This window comes from Chiloscyllium punctatum, chromosome 11 (assembly GCF_047496795.1).
Source record: "Chiloscyllium punctatum isolate Juve2018m chromosome 11, sChiPun1.3, whole genome shotgun sequence".
Classification (NCBI taxonomy): Eukaryota; Metazoa; Chordata; class Chondrichthyes; order Orectolobiformes; family Hemiscylliidae; genus Chiloscyllium; species Chiloscyllium punctatum.
The window spans coordinates 48,704,484-48,730,575 of NC_092749.1; the positions used below are offsets into that span (position 1 = coordinate 48,704,484).

General features: G+C 37.4%; 1 protein-coding gene across 2 annotated transcripts in view; it reads right to left on the reverse strand.

The window, feature by feature from the left end:
- Positions 1-26,092, reverse strand: part of spata17 (spermatogenesis associated 17) — a 342,383-nt gene that overhangs the window by 281,331 nt on the left and 34,960 nt on the right. For both annotated transcript variants that reach the window (XM_072580768.1, XM_072580769.1), the window contains exons 5-6: positions 13,456-13,559; positions 198-321 (exon numbers count right to left, since the gene is read on the reverse strand). In XM_072580768.1, the coding sequence (XP_072436869.1) occupies positions 198-321; positions 13,456-13,559 (228 nt within the window). The remainder of the gene's footprint in view (positions 1-197; positions 322-13,455; positions 13,560-26,092) is intronic.

Consider the following 26,092-nt stretch of genomic DNA (forward strand, 5'->3'; position numbering starts at 1 on the left):
GATGCTGCCTGTATGAAGATGCTGTCACCTAGTAGTCATGGTGCTTGCACTCCACAATAGAAAGGCACTAAATTGAACTCGAAGTATTGTCTTTGTGATATCATTTCAGCAAGTCATGTCCCATTCAGCCTGATAGTTTATCTCTGTCAGGCAGGGACCCAGGCGACTATACAAGCTGTCAGGACAGGTACACAGACCTGCTCAGTGCTGAGGAGGTAATGTATCTTTCGGGCTTGGTAATGCTTTCTTCTCTCTTCCTCTTCTATCGCTTTCTTTTCCCGTTCCTTCTTCTTTGTCTCTTCATACTCCTCCAGTTCTTTCCTGCAGTTAAGCAGAGATTTACGATGCAGATGAACTGAACAAAGCACAATTTTTAAGTAACTCCTTCAGTTTCAATAGTTCTCAATTACTCTGAAGCATATTATATTATTCAAGGTTACAACAGTGAATATCTTGACATTTAAAAAATTACATTGCTTTGGTTTTGCAGCGTGAATTTTTAATTAACATTAGGCTAAACTGCAAAAGAGACGAATTACCTGCAGTGACATGACCCCATTTTAAAATCTTACTTCTGAAATTGTTTATTATGAAACAAATTAGAGAATAGCCTATTAGGTTTGTGGATAGTTTTTTGGCCCCAAGAGATCAAAAAGTTATAGTCACCTTTTCTACTGTAGTAAAATCTGTAGAAAGATGACCTTTCCTGATCTACATCTCAAACCCATCGTTAACTGCTAAGTAGATTTTTAAAGCTAAACAAAATTATTTTCAAAGAAAAACCCTTTGTGCTATTTGCATTATGTGGTGCCCAACAAACCTTACTACATCTGTCCAATGCTAGATTTAGGTGTTTGTAACATCAATGACCTCTGTGTCCTTAAAGAAAAATTTATTAGATAGTCTATTGCAGAAAATGGATTAAATTATACTAAATTATTATGTAAGAGGAAATACAATGGAAAATTAATTATGTTTTAGCAAAAGATTTTTCAAAATCAAGAGGTATGAGGGAAATTTAAAAAAATCCTTCTCATGTGCCAGAACATAAAATTAAACAAAAGAACAGCAGATTGATCAGAGGATATCTGATGAAATACTTTAAGTAAAATCTTAATAATAGCTATTAAGATTTTATCAAATTTTAGTAATTAAACGTTCCATCCCTGTGTACTAAAGACAATTTTAACCAATATTACAATTTTAATTACTCATGTTCTGCATGTCCTTCAGTGCTGCTGTGAAAAATCATAATTGACATTATATAAATCTATCCAACAAAACGCATATTCATATACATATTCATTTTAAAACAAAATTATTCTAAACTATCACTTAAATATTCACATTGGACAAAAGATATTTGTTTAAAAGGATGAAAAAGAATTTTTAAATGCAGAAAATTCCAATTCTGATTATCAGAAATGAGATCATATATACAAGTAAAAAGGTATAGACAATAAATGAAGTGCAACTTTCTCTTAATATATAGAATATACAATTTCTTTGTAATGTTTAATATTTAGAATCAAATACTCTGCAGAGTTTCCTTCAATATATTTGAATGTCAATCTGCATTGCTTAAAAAGTATTAGACTTATTCTAATATAATTTAATCTAATTAAGATGATATTACAAAAATATCTGGATTAAATTTAATAAAGTTGGAATTTTGTAAATATTTCTTATTTATAAAATATTAAATTTTCTTAAGTATATACTAAATTTTAAAACTAAAAGACAGCAGTAAATATTCGATTTTCCAAAATCAAATTTTGCTTGAATATGTATGCATATTGGTCTCCAAACTATCTCTATAAAAATATGCAATTTATCATACATTTACATGAGATTCTTTCATCACAAATGTGTGTTTATGTAAAGATTCTGTTTAGCTTTAGAGGGTTAAATTAATTGTCTCACAAGAGAAAACTTACATAGGGGAAATTATCTGATTATGGCAGTAATAATTGCACAGCTGTTTAACACAGATAGAGAAATAATTCATGTAGGCAATAGGCCGTGGTGGCAATGACATTCTGCATTTAGTAAATATGCAAACTGTTCAGTCCTAATTACCCATACTAAAGGATGCCCTTATTAAATGTATAAACTAAAACTGTCTGCTTGACAAGTGATAAATTGTTATATTGTGCAAAACTGCATTACAAAATTATGATAGTGAACTTGGGTCTCCTAACTTCATTAAGTGATTTTCCAGGAAAGTTGAATGATCAGAAGATGGACACTGCAATATATCCATCCATGGAAATGACTAAGAGCAACAGTCTTGTATGATGCAATTACTATGTTACTTTTAGTATTCCCAAGTCAGGTCCCCTCCAGAATAAATCAGGGGCAATTTAAAAGAAAGAGTATTTCAAGATTGTGCACATGAATAAAATGTTTGCTTTGACTTTTGCAATAAATAACAGTAGCTTTCTGAGCTTCAAGCTAATAATGTTTTATTAATGTCATGACTCAGCACCAGGGCAGCTAATTTTTAATTTCATGATATCATTTGTTTGATCCAAACAGGAGTCTATTTTTGCATATCTAGCTAGAGGTTAGAAGTGTACAAGCTTACCAACTGCATACTCAGCCTTTAAATTAATCAGATCAATTTATCACTGCAGCAACACAAGTCTTAATTTGAAGACATATTAAATATTGTACATGGAGAATAATACAATGCTAAGGTAAGAGTAGTTGATATAAACAGTTCACATTGAAAATTAGTAGTTTCCTTCTCCCAATAGAATATCATTGAAAATTGTACTATATTGTCTGTTAAATTTCACGGTTTATCGCTAATGTGATGTTCTTCTAAACAGCACTAGGTGCAGTCATGCACCAAGGTAACTTGTTCTGCATCCATTATACAGCCCATTTCATCTTATATTGTATGATGCCATAAATGTTGCATAATTTAACACTACTATAAAGGATTTCAAATTTCGCAAAATTGTGCTCTCTTTAATTATACTTATGATGCAATCAAAATGCTTTTCTTGTAAGCTTTGTACATATCAAGAAATTTTACCACTTTTTTTGGTCATTTCTTTGTTACACATAGAATGGATATTAGGATGATTTCCCCTTCTCTTACTGCTCATTTGACTGAAGAGAGATGTGCTTAAAAGAAAGAAAAATATTTTAACAACACCCTCACCTTGAGTGATGTAACTCTCATGGACAGACAAATGAAATTTTTTTTAAAAAGGTTAAAGATTTATTAGTCAATACCTGAAATGCATTTAACAGTACCCACAGAGTACAACATAGGTAGCATACATTTAGGAGTTGAAGATCAAATGTTCATCATCACATTTGCTTGTCTTGAGGTGAAACCTTGGAATGTTGCAGGCCTGTGATTCTTTTTCAGTCCATAAAGAAATTGAGAAGTTAGGAAGGTTCATGAAGACAGATGTGCAATGATTTACTGCTTGCACTATTGTGTTTCTCTGCTTAGAGTCCACTTGAAGTACATCAGAAACAGGTTTTTCTTCATAAAACAGGTTTGGTTCTTTAAATAGAGAGATAAAAGCAAGCCAAACTTCCTGCCGACTCATAGATGGCTCTTAGGTAAGGCCTGATTCTTTGCAGCTCTTGATATCTTTTCCTTCTCTTTCTGCCTTATTAAATGTTCCCTAATTGAGAAACTTGTTTTGTCTGGTTTGTCCATTATCTATTTTAATTTTTCCTAACAATTGGTGTCTGATGTCCTGGTGCTATGCTTTTCAAGTCTAATTGACTTAAATACCATTGTGATCTCCATACCCATTCTTCAGAACTCCACTCCAAGGCCAAAAAGTCTATAAGTCATGAATACCCTTCTCAGTACATGTAATAGGAAGGAAACAAAGAAAAGTCTTTTTTTTGAGGGCTGAAATAGAAGGCCATATTCTAAAGGTATTGTCAATTTACATTGTTACCTGTCTGATAGCTACACAAATCAATCTATAAAGGCTGGACCATGTATGAACCCCATGCAAGAGAGTAAGTTTTCCCAACTGACTTGCATTGCTAACAATGTTCAGTGCCTGGAAAAAAATCCACCTCATGTTTTTTGACAAAATCCATCCATGACCAAAAATGTTCCAGTACATCACTGTGGCCTTGGCAATTTACTTTTGGCTAAATATATTACTAGATTAGCCTTTTGTTAGCTTTTTAATAATGCCCTTAAAGGGTTTAGGTGGTCTTCCTAGATATCTCTATAAACTAGCAAATCACCAAAGTACACAGCACAGCTACATAGACCAGCCTGTATTGATTAGAATGATGCTAGCCTGGTTGGTTTCATTGAATATGAACTCCCTGATTGGGCTGTTAATCTGGTCTAGTCAGGGAGCCCTGACTGACAGACATAAACAGGCGTGTCAGGGGTTCTGTTCACTCCAGGACTGGCTCTGTTCTGGCAGGGTCAGTGTCATATACTATGCACATGTAAGTAAAGTGTGACTTGGTGACGGGATGTTGGCCCTTGTGGAGTTATTCACAGCCACTACTTGATTCATTAACATTTAAAAGGTGACAGGGCATTCTTGAAACTAAATACATTACTTCGTATTAAAATAAGCTATCTAGTGATACAAATATTGAGATGGTCTTTTTTGGTGGTCATGGGGACATGTCAGTATTCTTTTGATAAAATCGCTTTTGTTGATGAGAGTGGTGTAGCCAACTTTCTCCACACAATCTTCATTGTGAAGAAATGAATACATATGGGTTCAGATCAAGCATTAACTTTTTGATTTTCAGCATAAAGTCTCTTGGAACTGTTCAGCTTGGGGACTAACATGATAGGGCAATGCCAGTTGCTTTGACCTGATTTGGTTATGTCATTGTCTGCGTTTTATCAAACGTCCTCTTCAACAAGCTAATTTATCACAGCTTAGCTATTATTGGTTCTGTCTTCATAGATCAGGTCTTCACTGTCCACATCATGAAGGGTCAAGGAAGTACAATCTGGTTTGTCTCCACATACAACCAATTCACCCAGTAGTTCCTATTACGTTTTTCCTCTGCACTGCATTTGTACAATCTGATGTGTAGTCTGACCTTTCCAATATTTATGAGGTAAAAACAATAACTGCAGATGCTGGAAACCAAATACTGGATTAGTGGTGCTGGAAGAGCACAGCAGTTCAGGCAGCATCCAACGAGCAGCGAAATCGACGTTTCGGGCAAAAGCCCTTCGGCCTCCTTCACCGCCGCTCCCTCACCACCAGACGCCTGGAGGAAGAAAGCCTCATCTTCCACCTCAGAACACTTCAACCCCAGGGCATCAATGTGAACTTCAACAGCTTTCTCATTTCTCCTTCCCCCACCTCATCCTAGTTTCAAACTTCCAGCTCAGCACTGTCTCCTTGACTTGTCCGGACTTGTCCAACCTGCCTATCTCCTTTTCCACCTATCCACTCCACCTTCTCCTCCTTGACCTATCACCTTCATCTCCTGCCCCACTCACCCATTGTACTCTATGCTACTCTCTCCCCACCCCCACCCTCCTCTAGCTTATCTCTCCATGCTTCAGGCTCACTGCCTTTATTCCTGATGAAGGGCTTTTGCCCGAAATGTTGATTTCGCTGCTCGTTGGATGCTGTCTGAACTGCTGTGCTCTTCTAGCACAACTAATCCAGTATTTCCAATATTTATGTTAGCTTCACAATAGGGAATTCAATCTGGGAATTTTCTAGATCTCCTTCTTCCCCTAGTTTTTCCTTACTATTCCTTGTGTCATAATCTACTCTCAAGTCTTGGCATGTTGACCTTTTCTTTCTATTTCTGAAGATAATATCTTTTTAATATGTTTGTGCCACACAGCTGTTTTTTTTCCAGTCAGAGGCGGTGGTAAATGACCTTGCTCATTATTTTCCCTCTACAGAATGCAAGACTAAACTAAACGCTCAGAAGTTTGCATGTGAACAGCAAAAGAGTAAAATCCCTTGTTTTGAATGTTTGTGCTTCAGCATGTCTGTCTACCTGTTGTTTCATGACCTTTTGGGAGGCTTTAAAGGTGTCCTTTGGTCACAGCATACAATTTAGCGAGTTCCTTGCTGAAGGGAGACATAATTCAACTATAAGATTTCCTCCCTCTGATCCAGGAATGTTTCCTTGATCCATTTAAAGGAGCCATTTCCTTAATGCTTATATATTAATGCAATTTTAACATAATAAAACTTGAGGATCTCGAGTTGTAAGTAACAGAAAACATGAACTTCTCATCCTAAACATGGTGGTCCTCACGGTAAGAGACTCTATTTACGGCTCTCACGAATTGGTAGCATTGTTCCAGAGCCCTTTGTTACTGGTATGTTAAGGATTTCAACTGTTGATGCCCAGGCAATGCATAACCTCTTGTCAAGTCTTAACAAGGAATATATGCTGAACGCCTCCTTTTCCTATTTAAATCTCCCAAAAACACTTTCGGCCAGGCAGACCTCTGGCTTTCCATCCAAAGTACTGGCTCACCTGTTTCTGGTCGAACTTACTTTGAAAGTTATCCAATCAATGGCCCAGTCAGTGAATATTCCAGGGACTTCTTTCTGTGACTGCTTTGTGTCCCTGACTTCATTTGCCTTGGCAAAGGCCACTGTGGAGGCTAACACTTTATCTCCAGTCAAATATCCAGAAGCCAACCTACCTCAGCCACAGGCAAACTGCGGACAATCCTATTCAACCAGTCAAGAGAGTCAGTCAACATCTTAGTGACTCCAATAAGCATATAGATATGTACCCACGTTCAATGGTCTTTATAGCATCTTCACTCACCAAAACTCTCTAAAAGGAGAAGTATTGCCTTTAACCAGCATTAAAAAGTTGGTTGGCCCCTGTGTCTGTGAGCAGGATAATGGAATTGTTTACTTTGTTGACAGAAAGGTGTCCTTCTACCTCTTCAGAAGGAAAAAAAACCTGGTAATCCTGAAGATTTTGTCTATTCTTACTGCATCCATTCTTGGAAGTGCTAATCACCATACTTAGGACCAAAGATGCCCACTTATTACGGCATCCTTTCCTGGACTGGCTTTGTGGTTTACCCTTCAACTTCAGGTAGCTGGTTTTCACATGTCTTGATTACAACGAAAATACAAGTCTTCAGTAATCATACATACCAATTGCGTCTTCACTCAAGAAGGACTTCAATGTGATTTTACTGTCACCTTACTTTCTCAATTGGTCCTTTCCAGACCTTTGGAGATAATCAGAAAAGTATTTTTCCTGATTAAAGGGTTTGCTTAAGAGTTCGTTATTGTCTGATATCAGAGTTTTCATGTTAATTGGGATAATTTTTAAATTCTTCAAATAGAAGTACTTCTCATAAGTTCTCCTAAGAGAGTTCTAATTTCAAAGATCCAACAATCTTCCAAACTTCCAGCAATAAAAAGCCAAAAATGTAACTCTGCCAAATTCAACATAGGTTTCAGTAGACCTTTTACAAATATTGCTGACGAATTGATAATATGCCTCAGGTCCCAACTTGCTAATAGTAATTTAGTCGGTTCATAGTTCAATGAACTTTCCTCAGATAACATGGAATAAACTTCACAGCTTCTCTTGTCTAAAACGCCTGCTAAAAGGAGGGTTCAAACCTCTTTTGATCACTTAGGATCAGTGCTCAAATTGTTATTGTCCTGGTCCAGTTCTTAACTTTGTCAATATTTATATTTTACAACTGAATATTAAAAGCTGCAAAGATGGCTTTAAGAGATTCACCTGACTTTTGAAGACTGAAACAATATCCTGCCACAAGAGGAAATAAAAGGAACATTCCAGAATGATTATATATCTAACACAACACACAGACATTGCTGAAAAAGCTCAGCAGGTCTGGCAGCATCTGTGAAGAGAAATCAGTTATGTTTTGGGTCCTGTAAGGTCACCAGACCAGAAATGTTAATCCTTTGCAGATGCTGCCAGACCAGCTGAGCTTTTCAACAATTTCTGTATTTGTTTCTGATTTACAGCATCCGCAGTTCTTTCAGTTTTGATCTTCCATCTCGCCTTTTAGTGAAACTAATTCAAAAGGCTATTATTAAATTGAATCAAAATCCAAGGATCTTGACTGTTTTAAACCCATAAGGTGTTAACCTACAACACAGAACTATTTGAGCCATTATACATACAAACCTTAGTACAAAAAAATGATTTTGAACTTCTGGAAGTCATAGTGAAGCCATTTTGTTTTAAAATCAGCTAGATGGTGATCTGCAGATAGAGAATTCCATTGAAAACTGTTGATCTATCTGCAAGCCACGAAACAGCAAAGTAATTAACAGCAATACCTTGAAAATGGTCCTAACACAGAGGAAAATTCTTCCCAATCTGTTGCTAGAGCTCATCTGGGGAAGCAAAACACCTAGATATTCTGCTACAACAAACTCATGGTTTACTGAGAACTCTTCACTTTGCTAGACCTTCACTTCAACCTTAAAGCATCAACTTCAACTGAAAAACTGCACACTTGTCACAAGAGAGACAGAGACAATTATAATCTGCAATAGCATTTTACGTTCATCTGTATCTAAGTTTTGTGTGTGTGAGTGAGTATCATTTGGACAATATCATGGATAGTTAATATTTTAAGAGTATCAGGAATCATTCCTTTCGGTTGTACAGTTGTTCCTATCTGCTACAGCTTTTAGTTCCCCAAAAGTTAATGGAATTAATGCTCCCCAGTTATTTAGAGTCTAAGTCATAGAGGTGTAGAGCACAGAAACAGATCAATGCATCCAACTCATCCATGCCAATCAGATATCCTAAATTAATCTAATCCCATTTGCCAGCATTTAGCTATATCTCTCTGAACCCTTCTTATTCACATACCTACCTAGATGCCTTTTAAATGTTGTAATTGTACCAGCTTCCACTACTTCCTTTGGCAGCTCATTCTATTCCCACACAACCTTCTGTACGAAAACATTGTTCCTGAGGTACCTTTTAAATCCTTCCCCTCTCACCTTAAAACTTTGCCCTCTAGTTTTGGTCTCCCCCTACCCTGGGAAAAAGACCGTGGCTATTCACCCTAACCATGCTGCTCATGATTTTATAAACTCACCCCTCAGTCTCTGACACTCCAGGGAAAAAAGCCCCAGCTTATTCAGCCTCTCCCTATAACTCAAACCCTCTGACCCCGGCAACATCCTTAGAAATCTTTTCTGAACCCTTTCAAGTTTGACAACATGTTTCCAACAGCAGGGAGACCAGAAGTGAATGCAGTATTCCAAACGTAACCTAATGAATGTGCTGTACAGTCACAATATAATATCGAACTCCTCTACTCAATGAACTGATCAATAAAGGCAAGCATACCAAATGCCTTCTTCACTATCCCGTCTACCTCCGACTCCAATTTCAAGGAACTTTGAAGCTGCACTCTTCGTTCGGCAACATTCCCCAGGACCCTACCATTAAGTGTACAAACTCTGCCCTGATTTACCTTACCAAACTGCAAAACCTCAAATTTCACCAAGTTAAACTCCATCTGCCATTCCTTGAGCCCTTGGTGCATCTGATCAAGGTCCTGTTGTACCCTGAGATAACTTTCTTCATTGTCCACTACACCACTAATTTTGATGTCATCTGAAAATTTACTAACCTCCTATATTCACATACAAATCATTTATATAAATTACTAAAAGAATGGACACAGCACTGATTTTTGCAGCACACTGCCGGTCACAGTCCTCCAGTCCAAAAAACAACCCTCCACCACCAACCTCTGTATCCTACCTTCAAGTCAATTTTGTATCCAAACGGCTTGCTCTCCCTGGATTCCATGTGATCTAACCTTGAACCAGTTACCATGCGGAACCTTGTCAAACACCTTGCTGAAGTCCACATGAAAATGCCCATTTCTTCAAAAACGTCAATCAACTGAGACATGATTTCCCATGCACAAAGCCATGTTGACTATCCCTAAGCCTTTCTGTTCTACAAAATATTTGGTGTTAAACCTGGCCAGCTTAAGTATTTATCACAATGAAACTACAAGAAATCCTGCTGATTAATTTCTTCAGTGATCTGTTTACTTTCTGCTTTCAATTCACATACGTAATCCAAATGAGCCCATGATATGTTATAGACAGGGAAGACATAGCAAAATCGTTTCCCATTTTTCTAGTCAATTGAGAAAAAGTTTAAAAGCCTCTGTTTTAAAAGCCTCTGACTGATCTGATTCTCAAGAAGTGACAATAACAGATCTTCATGCAGATTTTAAACGGTATAAATATTTACTGCCTCATACCTAAATTTATTACAAACAGCACCCATTCATAAATGGATGCATGCTAAAGAAAATGTGATTACAAAAGTGATAGCATGCACATATGCCTTATAATTGCACAAAAGAAAAATCACTGTATCATTTGCTTTTCCTAAGCAGCAGCTTTGGAACATTGATGGTTTGTGACTTCCTTTTGGCCCACTGAAGAAACAGATTTTTCAGGTTGAAGAAGATGGGTCCGCAATGGTTAACAACCTGCAGGACAAAGTTTCCTTGGCTTTTCTCCAGTTGAAGTACATTTAAACCCTGCAGCAAAAAATTGTATTTGCTCTTCAATTACATGGGTAAATACAGCCCAAATTCTCTGCCACCTATTGGATCTTAGGCAGGTTCTGGTCCCTTTGCTGGTCCTCCTTCGTTTTTACCAAAAACCTGGTTTCTGACATGTGACTATAGTATTTGCCTTCCATTATCTTTAAAAATAGTGTCAGATGATTTTGAAATTGGTACTCATTGATTTCACAATCACATGTCCATGTGACAGAATGGGGCCTTATCCAAATCCATTATTTGCATTTCCAGTCTAAAGCTGAAAATCTCAAGGGCACTATGAACAAGTTTCTGTAATTACTTGAATAAAGATAGCTATTAATCTACAGGAAAGTTTGTTGCATTTTAAAGTCTTCTAAATGGGATATCCTAAAAGTTTGTTCACATTTTAATGCCTTGTCCAGACATGAAGAATAGCTCAGGGCCTTGAGTAACTCCCTGCACATTGGCATGAAAAGGAACAGCCACCTGACCTTTCCATTTTATTTTGAAAGCAGAATGTACATTTTTCATTTGTTTCTTAAAATTAATATCCCTGATATAAATTTACACTCCATAAAGTCTATATTGTGCAAACATAACATTCGTAAACGCACTGTTTAGGAGTTTCTTCAATTTAATTTTTACAGAAGTTACTAGTTCTGCCAGTCTTGCTCCAATAGAATGTGTAGGTAAACTTCCTGCAGAGCTCATTTGTTACACCTTGAATGAAAAAAAACAAAAACTAGCTCAACTGCAATATATCCAATAGTGAGTGGGCTACTGCCTGCTGCTATGATGACACATTCTCAGAACATTTTGTCTTAAGTGTTTCACTTGCAAAATTATGTAGAACAAGGATTTGTCCATTTGAAGAAGCATTTCAGCTATTTATTCCAACAAATGATTGGGATGGAGTGGAATCCATAAGATTTCCCCTATACAGAATGATAAGTTAATGACACTGGGACCATAATTAACTAGTAATTGTTTGGATGTAGCTGAAAAAGAAAGACTCATTTTGTCAAAAATGATCTTGTATTCATCAGCACAATTCAGAACCAATAATTTAAGAGGAAAAACAACATTTCTACTGTACGAGAAAAGATTGTTGATTGTTTGACAAGCAGACTCTGAATGGTTGAGGTGTTGCCATGAAGCATGAAACAATACATGACGTCTGACAATTAACTGCCAGGTCTTGTCTAAATTTGTCATACCTCACCTATTTTGTTGAGTTGAAACAGGTGCAGTAACTTCTGCCTGGACAGAATAGCACCCAGTGTATTTACATATGTTACCTTCTGGTATATGCTCATGCGCCACATTCTGAGTTGGTTGCCAGCGTAATTATTCACATGTACAACATTATCCAGCAAATGATGTTCAATTTCTGAATCACGTTTAATGTTGGATATTGCATTGTGAATGTTTAAAGCATAGGCTTATTGGGTATAGTCCAGCTGCAAACTTGCCTGCTACATACAGCCAAAGGACTACACTGTTTGATACAACCTGCCAGACTACATACTTGCATTACACTGGAACTGCAATGCATATTTATATTTATGTGATAAGTAGAACACCTTTTTGGTTTGATGGCAGCATCTTGTTAGCAGCAACCATCACTTTTGTTGTTACTGTACAGTAGCAGTGTAAAAAAGGCCAGCTTCACCGGTTGTTCAAACCTTTAAGGTACCTCATCCTTTTTGAGCAATCTGGGGTAGGCTGGGCACTTTTCAAAAACCAAATGCCATTCATGAATTTGTGGTAAAGGTAGCAAGAAATGATCTGATCAAGGTAGGCATTATCCTGCAAGATGGTTATGGTATACTCTGCTTCAACTATTTAAGGTCACAAATGTCCCAAAGATTGGCAGGTCATATGAAGCAGCACATAATATTCCTGGCAGACTTCAGATAAATCTGTTATGCTGAAATTAGGTGATTTTCGATCGTATGATACTTCCTTTTTCAATCTTTAGGAAATTTTCTGATTTATGTGACTCAATATCACACCCTTTGGTGCAACTACTCTCAAATTCAACTGCGAGCTGGGTACTGTATCTCATCTGTGACAAGATGAGATGGGACAAGAAACCAAAAATAGACAAAACTCCTGAAGACAATTGTTTCCTGTTTGTTGTGAATATGTCATTAAATGTACATAAGTTTGACTTTGATGCATTGGCCAGGATCTTCTGAGGAGTGCCAATCATCTGACTTCTACTGCTCAATTTTTAAACCACCAAAATGCTGTCCTGCATTTCTTGCCCAGTATTCCCAGTCAAACATTCATAGAAATGAAGAACAGGGCATCCTTTGGAGATCCCTGTCATGTACTGTACAGTTGGAGCAAAGACAAGACAATGCTCCTTTTTTTTAAGATGCTCACTGACAGTATGTTAAGAAATTACTTGTGGTTAACAGATCGGGTCAGGAGGACAGTCAGGTTGGAGATAAATCAAGGGTAGTCAAGTGATAAAGAAATAGCGTAGTTGCAAGGAGTAGATGGGTAGGCAGGGACCTTAGATAGTTAGTTGTGCAACTCCCTCAGAGTTAGACTAGATTCTTACTCTATAATTTTTCCTAGGAAACATTCTGAATAAGTACATGAGAACAGCTCAGCCAGATACTTCTGTGGAGGGTACCAGGGTGAAGGAGAATTCCCCCAGAAGGTCAAACTGGGCAGTTTCCATGGAGATCACTGGGTTGGGATTCATGCAGGGTCCTCACACTCATCCACACTCTTAAATTCTGAAGATGGAAGATTTAGGTCATTACTTTTTCAAATCTTATTTGGTTATAATCGTTTTATAAAATATTTAAAATTACAATTCCATTGTATTATTTTGCAATTCTTCAGATCTTTAAATAATATGTTTCTAAACAAATACATTTTAAACTGCAGGAGCTTACCTTACAATTTCATTTTTCATCCTAAGACCTTTGAAATACTTTTTCATGTCATAGTAATTATGGATGCACTTTCGAACATAATATCCACGCCACGTTTTCTGGATCTGGCAATATAATTAAAATTGACAGAATTAATGCCCTACTATGTTAAGTATTCAACTACTGGCTTTCAACAGAGAAACAGGTTTGTTACTTTGTATGCCATGCAGCATTTACAAACTGGGATAAACTTCCAGAACTCAGTGTGATCACTTTCTGACATCTTTCTGTCCTTTCCTCCCAAAACGAATATACCAAACCTCCCACTGCTGGCAAAATTGAGTAAGGATTTTCAAATCAGTCACAGGGATAAAGTTGTGACAAAAATTAAGCATTTTGGATCCAAGGTTTAGCTTAGGGTTGGCTCTTTAAATGCTGTCCCATCCCATACCATTAACAGAACAACAGCTATATCTATATATAGTATACTACACTCAATGTAGAAAACATGCCAAAGTAAAAGGTAGAAAATTTTTAAAAATGGAATAGATGAGATAAAGGAGCATTTGCTAATCTGTAGCACGTAGGTTCCTGCACCAGCTAAGGTCACCATGAAGGTCCAACCTCTTTGAACTTGCCCGTTACCTGAGGCGTGATGACCCTCACCTTAAGCTCACCACCAATCATTTCTCTCTAATGAGAGCGCAGCTCTGCAGTCCTCTGGGATGATGATGATGACTACTAGTTGATGAGTTAGAAAGGTGATTCTAACCTTGGACTTTGAGAATGATTTTATTTTTAGTATGTTTTAAAGAGATTGCAACAGCTGCCAAGGATGGATGGATTTAACCAAAAAGATGTGCAGTATTGGACCAAGGGTCCATGGTTTCACCATTAGTTATGTGTCAAAAAGGGCGAGGTGATCCATTTCAGAAGCATTACCAATATGCTTTCATTGCTAGCATGTTTCCAAGTCCTCCCCTTTCAATACAGACTTTCGAGGAGCTCGCATAATGTGTCCCCATAACATTAATGAGTACAGTGGATAGACAGGATAAGTGATTGCAGTATAGTTTAGTCAAGAACTGCAAACTATTTTTTTTTCTTACTATAGAAGGAGAAACTTGACTCTAATAAAAGTGCATAAGAGAAGAGAATGAACCAGCCTATAAAACACACCTTTCAATCCTTCAATATATCCAAAGAGCTTCATAAGCCAAGAAGCTATTTTTAAGGTGTAATCACTGTAATTATGTAAGTAAATACGTCAGCTAATCTGGTAAGTGTAAGGTTCCACAAACAGCAATGAAATAAGTGAATGGATAACCTATTGCTGGATAAACATTGGCCAAAATGATGAGAGAACTCGTGCTTCGTTTTCATGTATTAAGGATTCTTCCATGTCTGCTCAAGCAATAAATTGCAACTTCATTTTCACATTTTCTTTGGAAAACATCATTTCAAAGCACACAGTTTGAATTTATGAATCATTTTTAGTCGACTAAGTTAGATCAAGGCAAGTCACCAGGAAATTTAAAAGCATAATTTTACGCATAAGGTGCTGTTAGGGCAGATGACCAATAACTTGGTCAATGTTTTAAGGAAGGCTTAAAAGGACAAAAGAAAGCAAGAGACAGAAAGCCTTAATGAGGGAATTCCAAATCGTTCATTCTTCGCAGCTGGAGTCATGGCCACCAATGGATAGAATGATTAAAACTGGTGATGATGAGAGGTCAGAATTAAAGGAGTGTGGATATCTTGGACGGTCATTGTTTTAGAGCCATTGGCAGAGGTCAGTATATGGGATGCTGTGAAAGGACTTGAAAAATCAAGGCTGACAATTTTAAAATTGAGGCAGTACATTACTAGCACCAATGTAGATCAACAAATAGAAGAATGATGAGAGACCAGTCTTGATTTGAGTCAAGACAAAGATTAGATTGACCTCAAGTTTACAAGGGGTAGAAAATAAGAAGCTGGTCAAAAATGCAGTGGAAAAGTCTTGTCTAGTTATAAAGAAGGGTATAATAAGGTTTTGAATTGATCGGCTGAGGTACAAGGGGAGTCATATGTCAGAATTTTTAGAATACTGTATTAATTTTATTCTGTTGGAAAGATGTTAAACTTGAAAGGATGCAGAAGAGATTTACAAGGATGCTGCGGAGATTAGAGGGTTTAAGCTATAGGGAGAAACTGAATAGACTGGGGCTTTTTATCCCTGGAGAGGTGGAAGCTAAGGGGACACCTTATAGATGTTTATAAAATCAGAGGGGCATGTGCAGAGTGAAAGGTCACGGTCTTTTTCTCAGGAGAAGGCAGTCCAAAGCTAGAGGGCAAAAATGTAAAGTGAGAAGGGAAAGATTTAAAAGGGGCAACATTTTCATGCAAAGGGTGGTGCGTGTATGAAATGGGCTGCCACAGGAGGTGATGAAGGTAGGTACAATTACAACAATTAAAAGGTATCTGGATGAGAACATGAACAGGAAGGGTTTAGATATAGACCAAATGTTGGCAAATGGGACTAGATCAGTTTAGGATATCTAGTCTGTTTCTGTGCTGTATAACTCTATCACTCTAATTAGAGAACAGATTTCAGCACAGAAATAGGCCATTCAGACGTTAATGGCTCACTGCAAGAGCAACCTTGTTGATCCCACTGAGATATTTACTAACTAGTTCACCAGCTTGCTGTATTTATTAATATTGTATTCCTAATCATTCATTCATAACTCTTTGCTAACTTGCTGTTTACTACGACGTGTTTTCATTCATTCATTGATAAAACTGTTTTTGTTGTACATTTCACTATTACAAGATAGACTAAATTAAAACACCTCTTTCAACCCATTACGGCTTCTTCATATCTTCAATCAGCCGCACACTCTTAATATTGTTTGGGCCTTTTTCTACATCAAAAGCTACCTCTGAATAAGTGTCAATATGGCAATGTATTCAAGACTCAACCGAAACTTTGGAAATCAGCTCTTACCAACCGTTTCTCAGGACCTGAACAGATTACAGAACATCAAACAGTTTCCCCAATGTATTTTGTTAAATACATTATGTATTTTGTTAAATACATTAAACAGGGCCGCTTTCTTCTGAAAGGCATGATTGAATCTGTTTCTACCTCCTTTTCAGGCACCTTCATTTCAGATTTGAACCACTCACAAGAACTAGTGGCAGGTATAGGCCATAAAGTCAATTGAACTTGCACTGTCATTCATTGATGACCTTGAACTCAAAGTGCACTCTTCCAGCTGCTCCCCATTATGCTTTCATTCCCCAAGAAAGCAAAAGTCTGTTTTGCCTTAAAATATGTTCATTGATGGATCAACCATAACCCTCTGGTGTACAAGATTCCAAAAATTCACAATCCTTTGGGTGAAGTAATTTCTCCTCAACTCAGTCCTAAATGATCAGCATCTTATCCAGAGATTATGCCCCCAACTTTTAGAAATTTTGACTAGCAGAAAGAATCTCTCTGCCAAATCTAACCAATCTTTTCAGAATATTCAATGCTGGTACTACAATTGCTTACAATATGTATTCATATCTTGGAGAAAGGAAACAAATGTACTGTAAACAAAATTGTAGCCAACACAACGTAAGTGGGAAGGCAAGTTGTGAGAGGGAACAGTTTACAAAGGCATTTTAATAGGTTACGTAAGTGAGCAAAAAGTTGGCAAATACAGTACAATGTGGGAAAATATGACATTGTTTAGTAAGTAAGTTAGCTCACTTAGCTAGAAGGTTTGCTTTCAGATGTTTCGACACCATGACTAGGTAATATCATCAGTGAGAGTCTCTGGTGAAGTGCTGGTGGTATGCCTCACCTCTCTATTTATAGGTCTTGGTTTCTTAAGGTGAATGATGTCATTTCCATTTTTTTTTCAAGGGAAGATAGGTGGGATCTAAGTCGATGTGTTTATTGATGGAGTTCTGGTTAGAATGCCATGTCTCTATGAATTCTTGTGTGTGTCTTTGTTTTGCCTATCCTAGGATGTGTGTATTGTCCCAGTCAAAGTGGTGTCCTTCTTTGTCAATAAGTATGGAAACTAGTGATAGTGTGTCATGTCTTTTGGTGGCTAATTGGTGTTCATGTATCCTGGTGGCTAGTTTCCTATTTGTTTGTCCAATGTGGTGTTCTTTACAGTTCTTGCATGGTATTTTGTAAGTGACGTTAGTTTTGCTGGTGGTATCTAATGGATCCTTTAGGTTAATTAGTCGCTGTTTAAGTGTGTTATATGGTTTGTGGGCTATCATGATGCCAAGGGGTCTGAATAGTCTGAAAGTCATTTCTATATGTCTTTGATGTAAGGTAATGTGGCTTTAGTTTTTGGTTGTGTTGTGTCTGCTTGTTTGGGTTTGTTTCTGAGGACGTGGCAAATTTTGTTACTTGTCATCAAGCTGAGCTACAAATCTTCTCAAAATTCGCTAATGACATTGTTTATTTTGGAAGGGAGAACAAAAGAGCAGAGTATTATTTAAAAGGAAGAAAACCTCAAAGCAGCAACATAAAAAGACTTGGGGTGCTTGGGCATCAAATGCAAAACTGACACACAGGGGCAGAAGGTAATCAGGAAGACTAAGGGTATGTTAGCTCTTATTTCAAGGGGTTTGGTGTATAAAAGTATGGAAGTCTTATTGCAACTAGACAAAATGCTGGAATACTATCTGTATTTTTAATCCCTTTATTTAAGGAAATATATCATTTCATTGAATGCAGTTTAGAGAAGGCTCATTAGGATGATCCTGGTATGAAGAAATTGTCGTATGAATAAAGGTTAAACAGGTTGAGACAACTCAGTGAAGTTTAGAAGAATGAGAGGTGATCTCATTGAAACATACAGGATTCTTATGGGGCTCAACAGGGATTTTATTTGATCACAGGAATGCTGCGAGGATGTTTCCCCTCACAGAGTGTTTAGGATTGGAAGGCATAGTCTCAGAATTAAGGGTTGGCAATTTATGTCTGAGATGAGTAGAAATTTCTTCTCTCAAAGGTTTGAGAACTCCTTGCCATAGAGAGCTATGGGGACAGAGTACCATGTATATTTTAAGGTTGAGATAGATTCTTAATCAGTAGGGAAATCAAGGGTTGCAGAGAAAACACATGAAAGTAAACACGAGGAATGTCTGATTGATTCTAATGAATGGTGGAGTAGGCTCAATGGGCTGAATGGCATACTTCTGTTCCTATTTTTTTCACCGTCTTATGGTCTTACAGTTACATAACAAGTCAGAATTACCTCCTTAGGGGTCATCTCTCTTTTGCATCCTCCTTAATTTTTTGGTCAATTAAACTGCCAAATAAATTGGGCCTAAATTAACTTAGGTTTAGAAGAATGAGGGATGATATTATTGAAACATAATATTCAGAGTAGGTTTGAAAGGGCAGAAACTGAAAAGAAATTTGTTCTTCTGGGTGAATTCTAGGACTGTGGGCAAAGTTTCAAGATAACGTATCTCCAATTTAAGAAAAAGATGACAGGAACTTATCTTTCTCACAGAAAGCCAAAGTCTTTGGAATTATCTTCATAGCAAGCTGTGCAGACTTGGTTATTGAATATAATCCAAACTGAGTCAGACAGATTTTCTGATTGACATGAATCTCAAGGGTTATGGGTGTGGACGGAGGAGAAAGGCAGACAGGAAGACGGCATTAAGACTACAATCAGGTTTGCCACAATCTTATGAATCGAAGCGCTTATTACGATACTATAGCTTTAAGAGGTGTATTTTGTTCTGATCTTTTTAAAGAGAGGTTTTGAGTCATAGGTGGAGCAGTCTCCTCCAACCTAATACAGTAAACAGCTTGTGAGACATTGTTTTCTTTTTAAAACGAGGGTTTTACTTTAGCTTTCAGCATTTGTTGGGTTTTTTTTGGAAGCTCATTGTGAAAAGTGCTACATCGCTCTCTTGCTTTGCTACAGGTAAAAGCTGAAGTTCTCTCTGTTACCAGAACTGCCTCTGAGACAATCTGTTTTACTGAATTTGCCTTTGCCAATGTGGTGTTTATGGGATATTACCATATTGGAACAGTTGTTGTGTAGTCATTACATAACCAATGAAAGTTATGTTATTCCAATTCTTCTTTCTTTTGTGTGTATTTTAACTATTGAGTTAGACTAAAATCTGTTTTGCTTAAAACCGAGCAGTGTAACCAATCAACACAGCACCTTATACTTTCCCTTAAATAAGAAAATGTTAGGGTCTAGGCTATCTATCTCCTTGATGTGTTTGAGGGGTGTTTGGTATAGTCCATAATAGGCCTGCCTCGAGTGGCCAAAGAGCCTACACTTGCTTATATTTCTTATTTCAATTTACCGTAAATCTATCTCATCTAGTTCTCAAATCTTCTACCAACAGCTTTTCTCGATGTCTTCATCTGGGACCCTCCTGATTTCGAAAACCTCAACCACATGCTCTCTCAATTTTCTCTTCTCTTGGAAGAACAATGCTAATTTCTGTAACTTATAGCTGATATCCTCATTCCTGAAATAAATCTCCTAAATCTTTTCAGTAAAATCTCTGAAGCTTTACTTTTCTAAAGTTTGGACGCCAATTGAAGTTATACCGCCGTTTTATAAAGGTTCATGGTTTTGCATGCTGTGGGTTAGACTTTTGTGTCCTTCTAGAGTTGGAAGTCATTGAAAAACTGTTCCATCCTCATGACGAATTTAAATTTCCTGTATAAAAATATACCCATACAATCTTTTCACAGTCATTAAGAGGTTTAAGACCACATATGTATACCCTCTGATATTCAGCTTGGCATTGACAGCCTAAAGGGAAATTTCAATTTCCTGTCCTCTGTGTGTCTTCATCAAGACAAATGGGTTTTGGAAAATACCTGAAAACCTACCATGAATGAGAGTTTCAAAGCTTTGGACAAAAAACCTTGTCAGTCAGAATGTTCCCAACATTCAAGTGTTCTGACAATTTCAAATATCATTGTCTTAGATGTTGGGTGTCTTTTACCTCAGTCCTGGAAAGTTAGCTTGACCATTACTTTGATGAATTCCTGATGAAGGGCTTATGCCTGAAACATTGATTCTCCTGCTCATTGGATGCTGCCTGACCTGCTGTGCTTTTCCAGCACCACACTCTTGACTTTCATCTCCAGCATCTGTAGTCCTCACTTTCTCCCCATTACTTTAATCAGCATTGTAGAAGTGTTGAGATGCACCACAGTACTCTTCCCATTTAAAAAAAATGTATTCAAAATTGAAGAATATAGTAGTTTGGAACTCAGGTGTCCTGATTTGAAGTGATTTAAATTTGACAAAGGAAAATTGGCTTGAACATTTTATTCAGAGATTTAAAAAAAGCTGGATGCTCCTGCACTAATTTGATTGAGAGGACATCTAATGTACCCGAGAAAAAGCCTGGTTATACGGTTATTCTCAAGAATCTCTATTACTTTCAGTTACAAATGTTTATTTTCCTACAATTACAAGTAAACCAATTACAAATACTTGATTGACTTTTTAAAAAATTCATAAGCACCTATCTCAAAGGTGAATTGTATAGTTTTATTGACAATCTAAAAATACATTATTACAGAATAGTTTGTTTGTTTTTACAAATAGGGACTTGAAGGGTATCAACTTTTTTTCTCCAAGCCCAAAACACCAGAAAGAATTGTGCCACTCACTATTTAAACTTTCTGAAGCTCTGGATCCTCTTGGTGCACTACTTGAAGGCTGCAGGGTGGACACTTCTTAAGATTTGCTTAGCCACTTAAATTAATGCTTGCTTGGCTGGAAAGGCAACACTTTCTCTCATCCTTGGAAAAAAATCACTTCACTGCAATAATCAGATCCTTCAGTAGGATCTCCAGGTATGTCAGAATAACAGTGACAGATTCAAGAAACAACATTTCCAGGTTACTCCTCCATTCCTGTAACTGTAGGAAGGGTATCAAAAGGCACGTGGTGAACTCTTGTAGCCCATGTCATTGTCCCTCTAACTGAATCTTTTTCCACACAGAATCTTGATAGAATGATGTGTTATCCTGCCTGCTTTCCCTAACTGGTGAGGGAACTTGGAGACGAAGTGCTAATGCAGTTAAGGGTCTTTGGAAAAGCTCTCCCATTAGAATAAAAATGGCAGCAAAGTAGTACGCATCACCCGGAGGTCCTCTGCTCCGCCCATTCTTTTAATCTTCTTTTTCCTCCTCTTTTCTGAGTTTTTAATTTAAACTTTTAACTTTTTAAACTTACTTGAAGTCCAGGAGTTGAGTCCTGGACTGGACGCAGCAATGGGGAGGTGGGTCCCAGACTGGAGGCCGGGAGGTGAGCTCTGGACTGGAGGCTATAATGGGGAGGTAAATCCTGGAGGCAAGTCCTAGACCGGAGGTCATAATGGTAGGCAAATCCCGGACCAGAGGCTGTAATGGGGAGGTAAGTCCTGGAAGTGAGCCCCAGTGTAAACTCTCACATCTGGATGACAGTGGAGAGGTTTTGGACAAGGTTGGTGTAGTTAACTTCATCAAAGGCTGCACATCGGTCAAAGAAAGCTGAGAAGGGATAGGGTATATTTGTCATAAATCATGAAGTGTCCTTTGTGACACTGACAACAGCATTTTAGCACTGTGGGATAGATACAAGTCTAATAAAAGGAAACGCGATATGGAGATCTTGGAGCTTATATCAGGTAGTATAGTGTCGGGAAAGGATGTTAGGTTCTCTGCAGGTTCAAGGTGGATCTCAGACAAGGTGAGCTCAGAGAAGGCATGTGGAGAAATTGGAGATACAATAGAAATTGAGAGTTCAGTGCTTCAGTACGAGGGATTTGACGAAGAGGTAGAATAGAGACAGGGAAGTAAGAGGTGGAGATAGCTGAGGGAATGGTCTCAATCATTATGCATTTAACATCTTTGCACCTGTTGCTGGACGCAAGGATGGAATAAATACAATGCAATTTCTATTGTCCCAGAGTATCCTAGGGCCACTGTCATTCAAGAAGATGACTGGTGGTGAGTTTAACTTGAGGGTTACCAAGCCTTAGGCGAAGGACGAAGTTGAGAAGGTGGGAGCTTCATGTCTATTGCTATTGTTATAGAGGGAATGCAGTTATTGCAGCTAAGGTTTAGGATTAGTTTTTGCTGAAGTTCAGAAGAATGGGGGTGGGGGGGGGGGGGGGTGGTGGGGGGGAGGGTAGTGTCAGGCAGGGAGAGTGGTGGAGGGGTAGGAAGATTTCATGCAAACCTAGAAGATTCGAGCAACACTAACAATGGTATAGTAAGAATGGTATTCCCAACGGTTGGGGAGTCCAGAACCAGGGATCACAGAATGGGTAAGTTATTTAGGACTGAGATGAGGAGAAATTTCTTCATCCAGATAAAGGTGAGTCTGTGGAAATCGTGACCACAGTAAGTAGTTGTGGACAAAGTATTGTATGATTTAAAGAGAAAGTTGCGTATTGCAGTTGGGACTAAAGGGATCAAAAGACAATCTATTGAATCAGATGATCAGCCATGAGTAAGCTCAAAGGACCGAATGACCTGCTCCTGCTCTTCTACGTTTAACCTTGCCAGTGCAGGAGTTGATCCTTCATTGTTGATGTCACTGCATTGGAAACCAGCCATCTCGCCAACTGAACTGGTTATGATAACTTTACTAACAATGCAGTGTTCTCTCACTACCACAACTAAGCATCAAGAAGCTGAGGTTCAAATCCCACCCATTTCAGAGGTGTATGATAACATTTCTGAATAGGTTGATTGGAGAATATTTTTCTTTAAACTAGAACATGTGTTGAAGACATAAAATGAAAATTTGAACCTTGTGCTTCTGACAGAGGCTAGACTACTATTATTGAGCTAATTCTTAATTACTGCTACTTTCTTGTTGTTTTATTGTTGTTCAATAAATTACAGTTTGAATCTAGAGGTATAGTAGTATTTCATTGACTTTTCAATTATGTTTTCCACTACTGGATGAGCAGAAATTTTCTCCAATTAAATTTTAGAAAGATTGACATCATTGTTTTCCTGCCTCCACTTCAAAATCCACTCCTTAGGTAATGACTCCTGCCTCCTGCCTCCTCCCTGTCGATTATTTGAATTAAAGCCAGTCTGTTTGTAACCTTTGTCACATTTGATTGAAAGTTCGGAACTCATATTCTTGCCTTCATCAACATCTTCAGTTTCCACCTATGAAATATTGTCTGACTTCAACCACAACTCAGCTCATCTTATGTTGAAATCTTTTTATGCTTTTGCCATCTCTAGACTTGACTATTTCAAAACATTACTAGCTATCCTCTATATGCTATTCTCCATAAACTTGAGAACATCAAAATTTTGCTGCAAATGACATTAATATGAAAGTCCTGTTCCCCTGTCACCACTGTTCCTGCTGACCTACATTGGCTACTGGTCAAGTGACATTGTAATTTTAAAATTCTCAGCTTCATTTAAAAATTTACCCAAAGCCTCACACCTCTGTATCTTTGTAATAGTCTTTGGTCTTCAGAGATATTTGCACTCGAAAATCAGGCAGGTGCAGAAGGTCAGAATGAATCTTTCCACCAGTGGTGTCTGGTGCCTAAGCTCTGAAAAAGTCTCCCGACATCTCACTTTCCTTATCTAAGGCACTGCTTAAAACATTCCTCTTGGACCAAACTTTTGGTTATTTGACCCAATTTTTCTTATATGGCTCACTGAGACATTTTGAAACACATTATAATGTTTCAGTGAAGCAGCTTGCGAAATTTCATTATATTAAAAACCACTATAGAGATGTAGTTGTTGCAGATGACAAATCAGGTATGAGATAATTTATAAAATAACTTTCTGCTCAAATCCTTGATGTGTTATGAATTCTACCTGGCTATTAGGAAGGGTAAAAACAATTTCAAAAAAGGGAAGAGCCAAGACGATGAGAGTGAAACAAGAGAGATAAAATAGCTGAAGTACCACATGATTATCGGGAGTCAATGGCATAGTGGTAATTTCACTGGTCTAATAATCCCGTTAATGCTTTGAGGTCATGGGTACAAATTCCAGCAAGCCAGCTGGTGGAATTTAAATGAATTCAATTAAAATAATGCAAAGTTTATAAAGCCAACTCCATGCAGTTGGGGTTCACCAGAAATACATAGAACTGTTCCTTAAAAATTAAGCAGCAAATGATCGTCTGCAATGCTTGAGAGTTGAGGCTGAGGAAAGTCCAGGATCAGTTCATACTGAGTGCAAAAAGGATTTCAGGCTCAACAAAGTCCAGGGACTTTCATTTAATGTGCAGTTGATTACACATGACCTGTGCATTTATGCTAACCTTGCGCTGGTCCTATACGTTAAGAGTCTGAGATATGAATGCTGACTATTTGCTTTGACAACTCTTGAATGATTAAAGTTTTGTTCATTTAGAACTGTGAATCTTAAGGCTTTGTTCTCAGTGCAATATGAAATCATAGAAATTAATCAAATATTAATACAACTAAAATTACTAGTTCCTAACTGGATTGTAACAGCTTCTGGGAGTAGAAGAGTCTTTTTCTGGATTATAACAGTTGTAAATGAAATATAATTAATTAGAAAGGCTTTTTTAATTATTTCAAACACAGATGTTTGAAACTTCAACTTGTTCCAATATTACTCTAGGCACATATTGATATTTAGTTTTGAGCTGTTATTTGTATGCCAAAACTATTGTCATTGATTAATACTTGTTGGAAAATTTCAATGGAAACAAATGTGTACTCAGCAGATAACATCATCTCAACAGCAAAGCATATCCTATTCCAAAGGTCAGCTGTAAGTGATCTTTTGAATCATCCAATCAATTATGCAGATTGTTCATTAAGTAATGTCAGTCTAAAACCAACCAACTCAATGCCTTACAACCGTAATGACATTTAATCTATGAAACTGGTATTTCAAATTGTAGAAATAAAAATTGAATTACAAAATGTTGCTGAGTCAATATGCAAAACACCAAAATTAAAAGGGTATTGAGGGTCAAATATTGACTCTCAAGATGCAAGTTTTGCAGTTACACAAGGATTGCTGCTAACATTGAACCATCATTGGACCATCACCGTGTGTTCAGGGCACCTCATGTGCATATAATAGGAAGGTACTAGATTCTTAAACAGATAGGAAAATCCATTGTGGTTCTACTTCACGAACCTTCAAACACAAGTGACCAATATCCGCTACAATTTTCCTAGCCTAGAATCCACTGGTCAGACAAAGTTCTTCTACTGGAAATGTCACCCTTTACAAAGGAACTTAGAATCTGCCAGTGTCTTGGCAGGAGATTGCAGGAACTTGGAAAGAACTTTGTCTCCATTATCAGTTTGTCTCAAACAATTTCTGCCGAGTATTTATCACGATGTTACACTTTCTTGCATTAGACAGAACAGCAGAAATCCATGCTTAACATATGTTTATATGATGGGTGATTTGAAGGATGAGTTTTCCCACTTAGCATTATCATCTTTCCCTCCATCCTTCTTAAAACAACATATACATCAAATATTTCATGGCACAGCCAAGACCAAGTAAAATATTTTTCACAGTGTTACGAACACGGGGTAAACTCTCCTGCTTAATTTAACACCAGCAACACAGAAAAGATTTATCCTGTGCAGTAATGTGTAAAACCTTGAGTAGCCAAGAATTATATAAAAGTAAAAATTAACA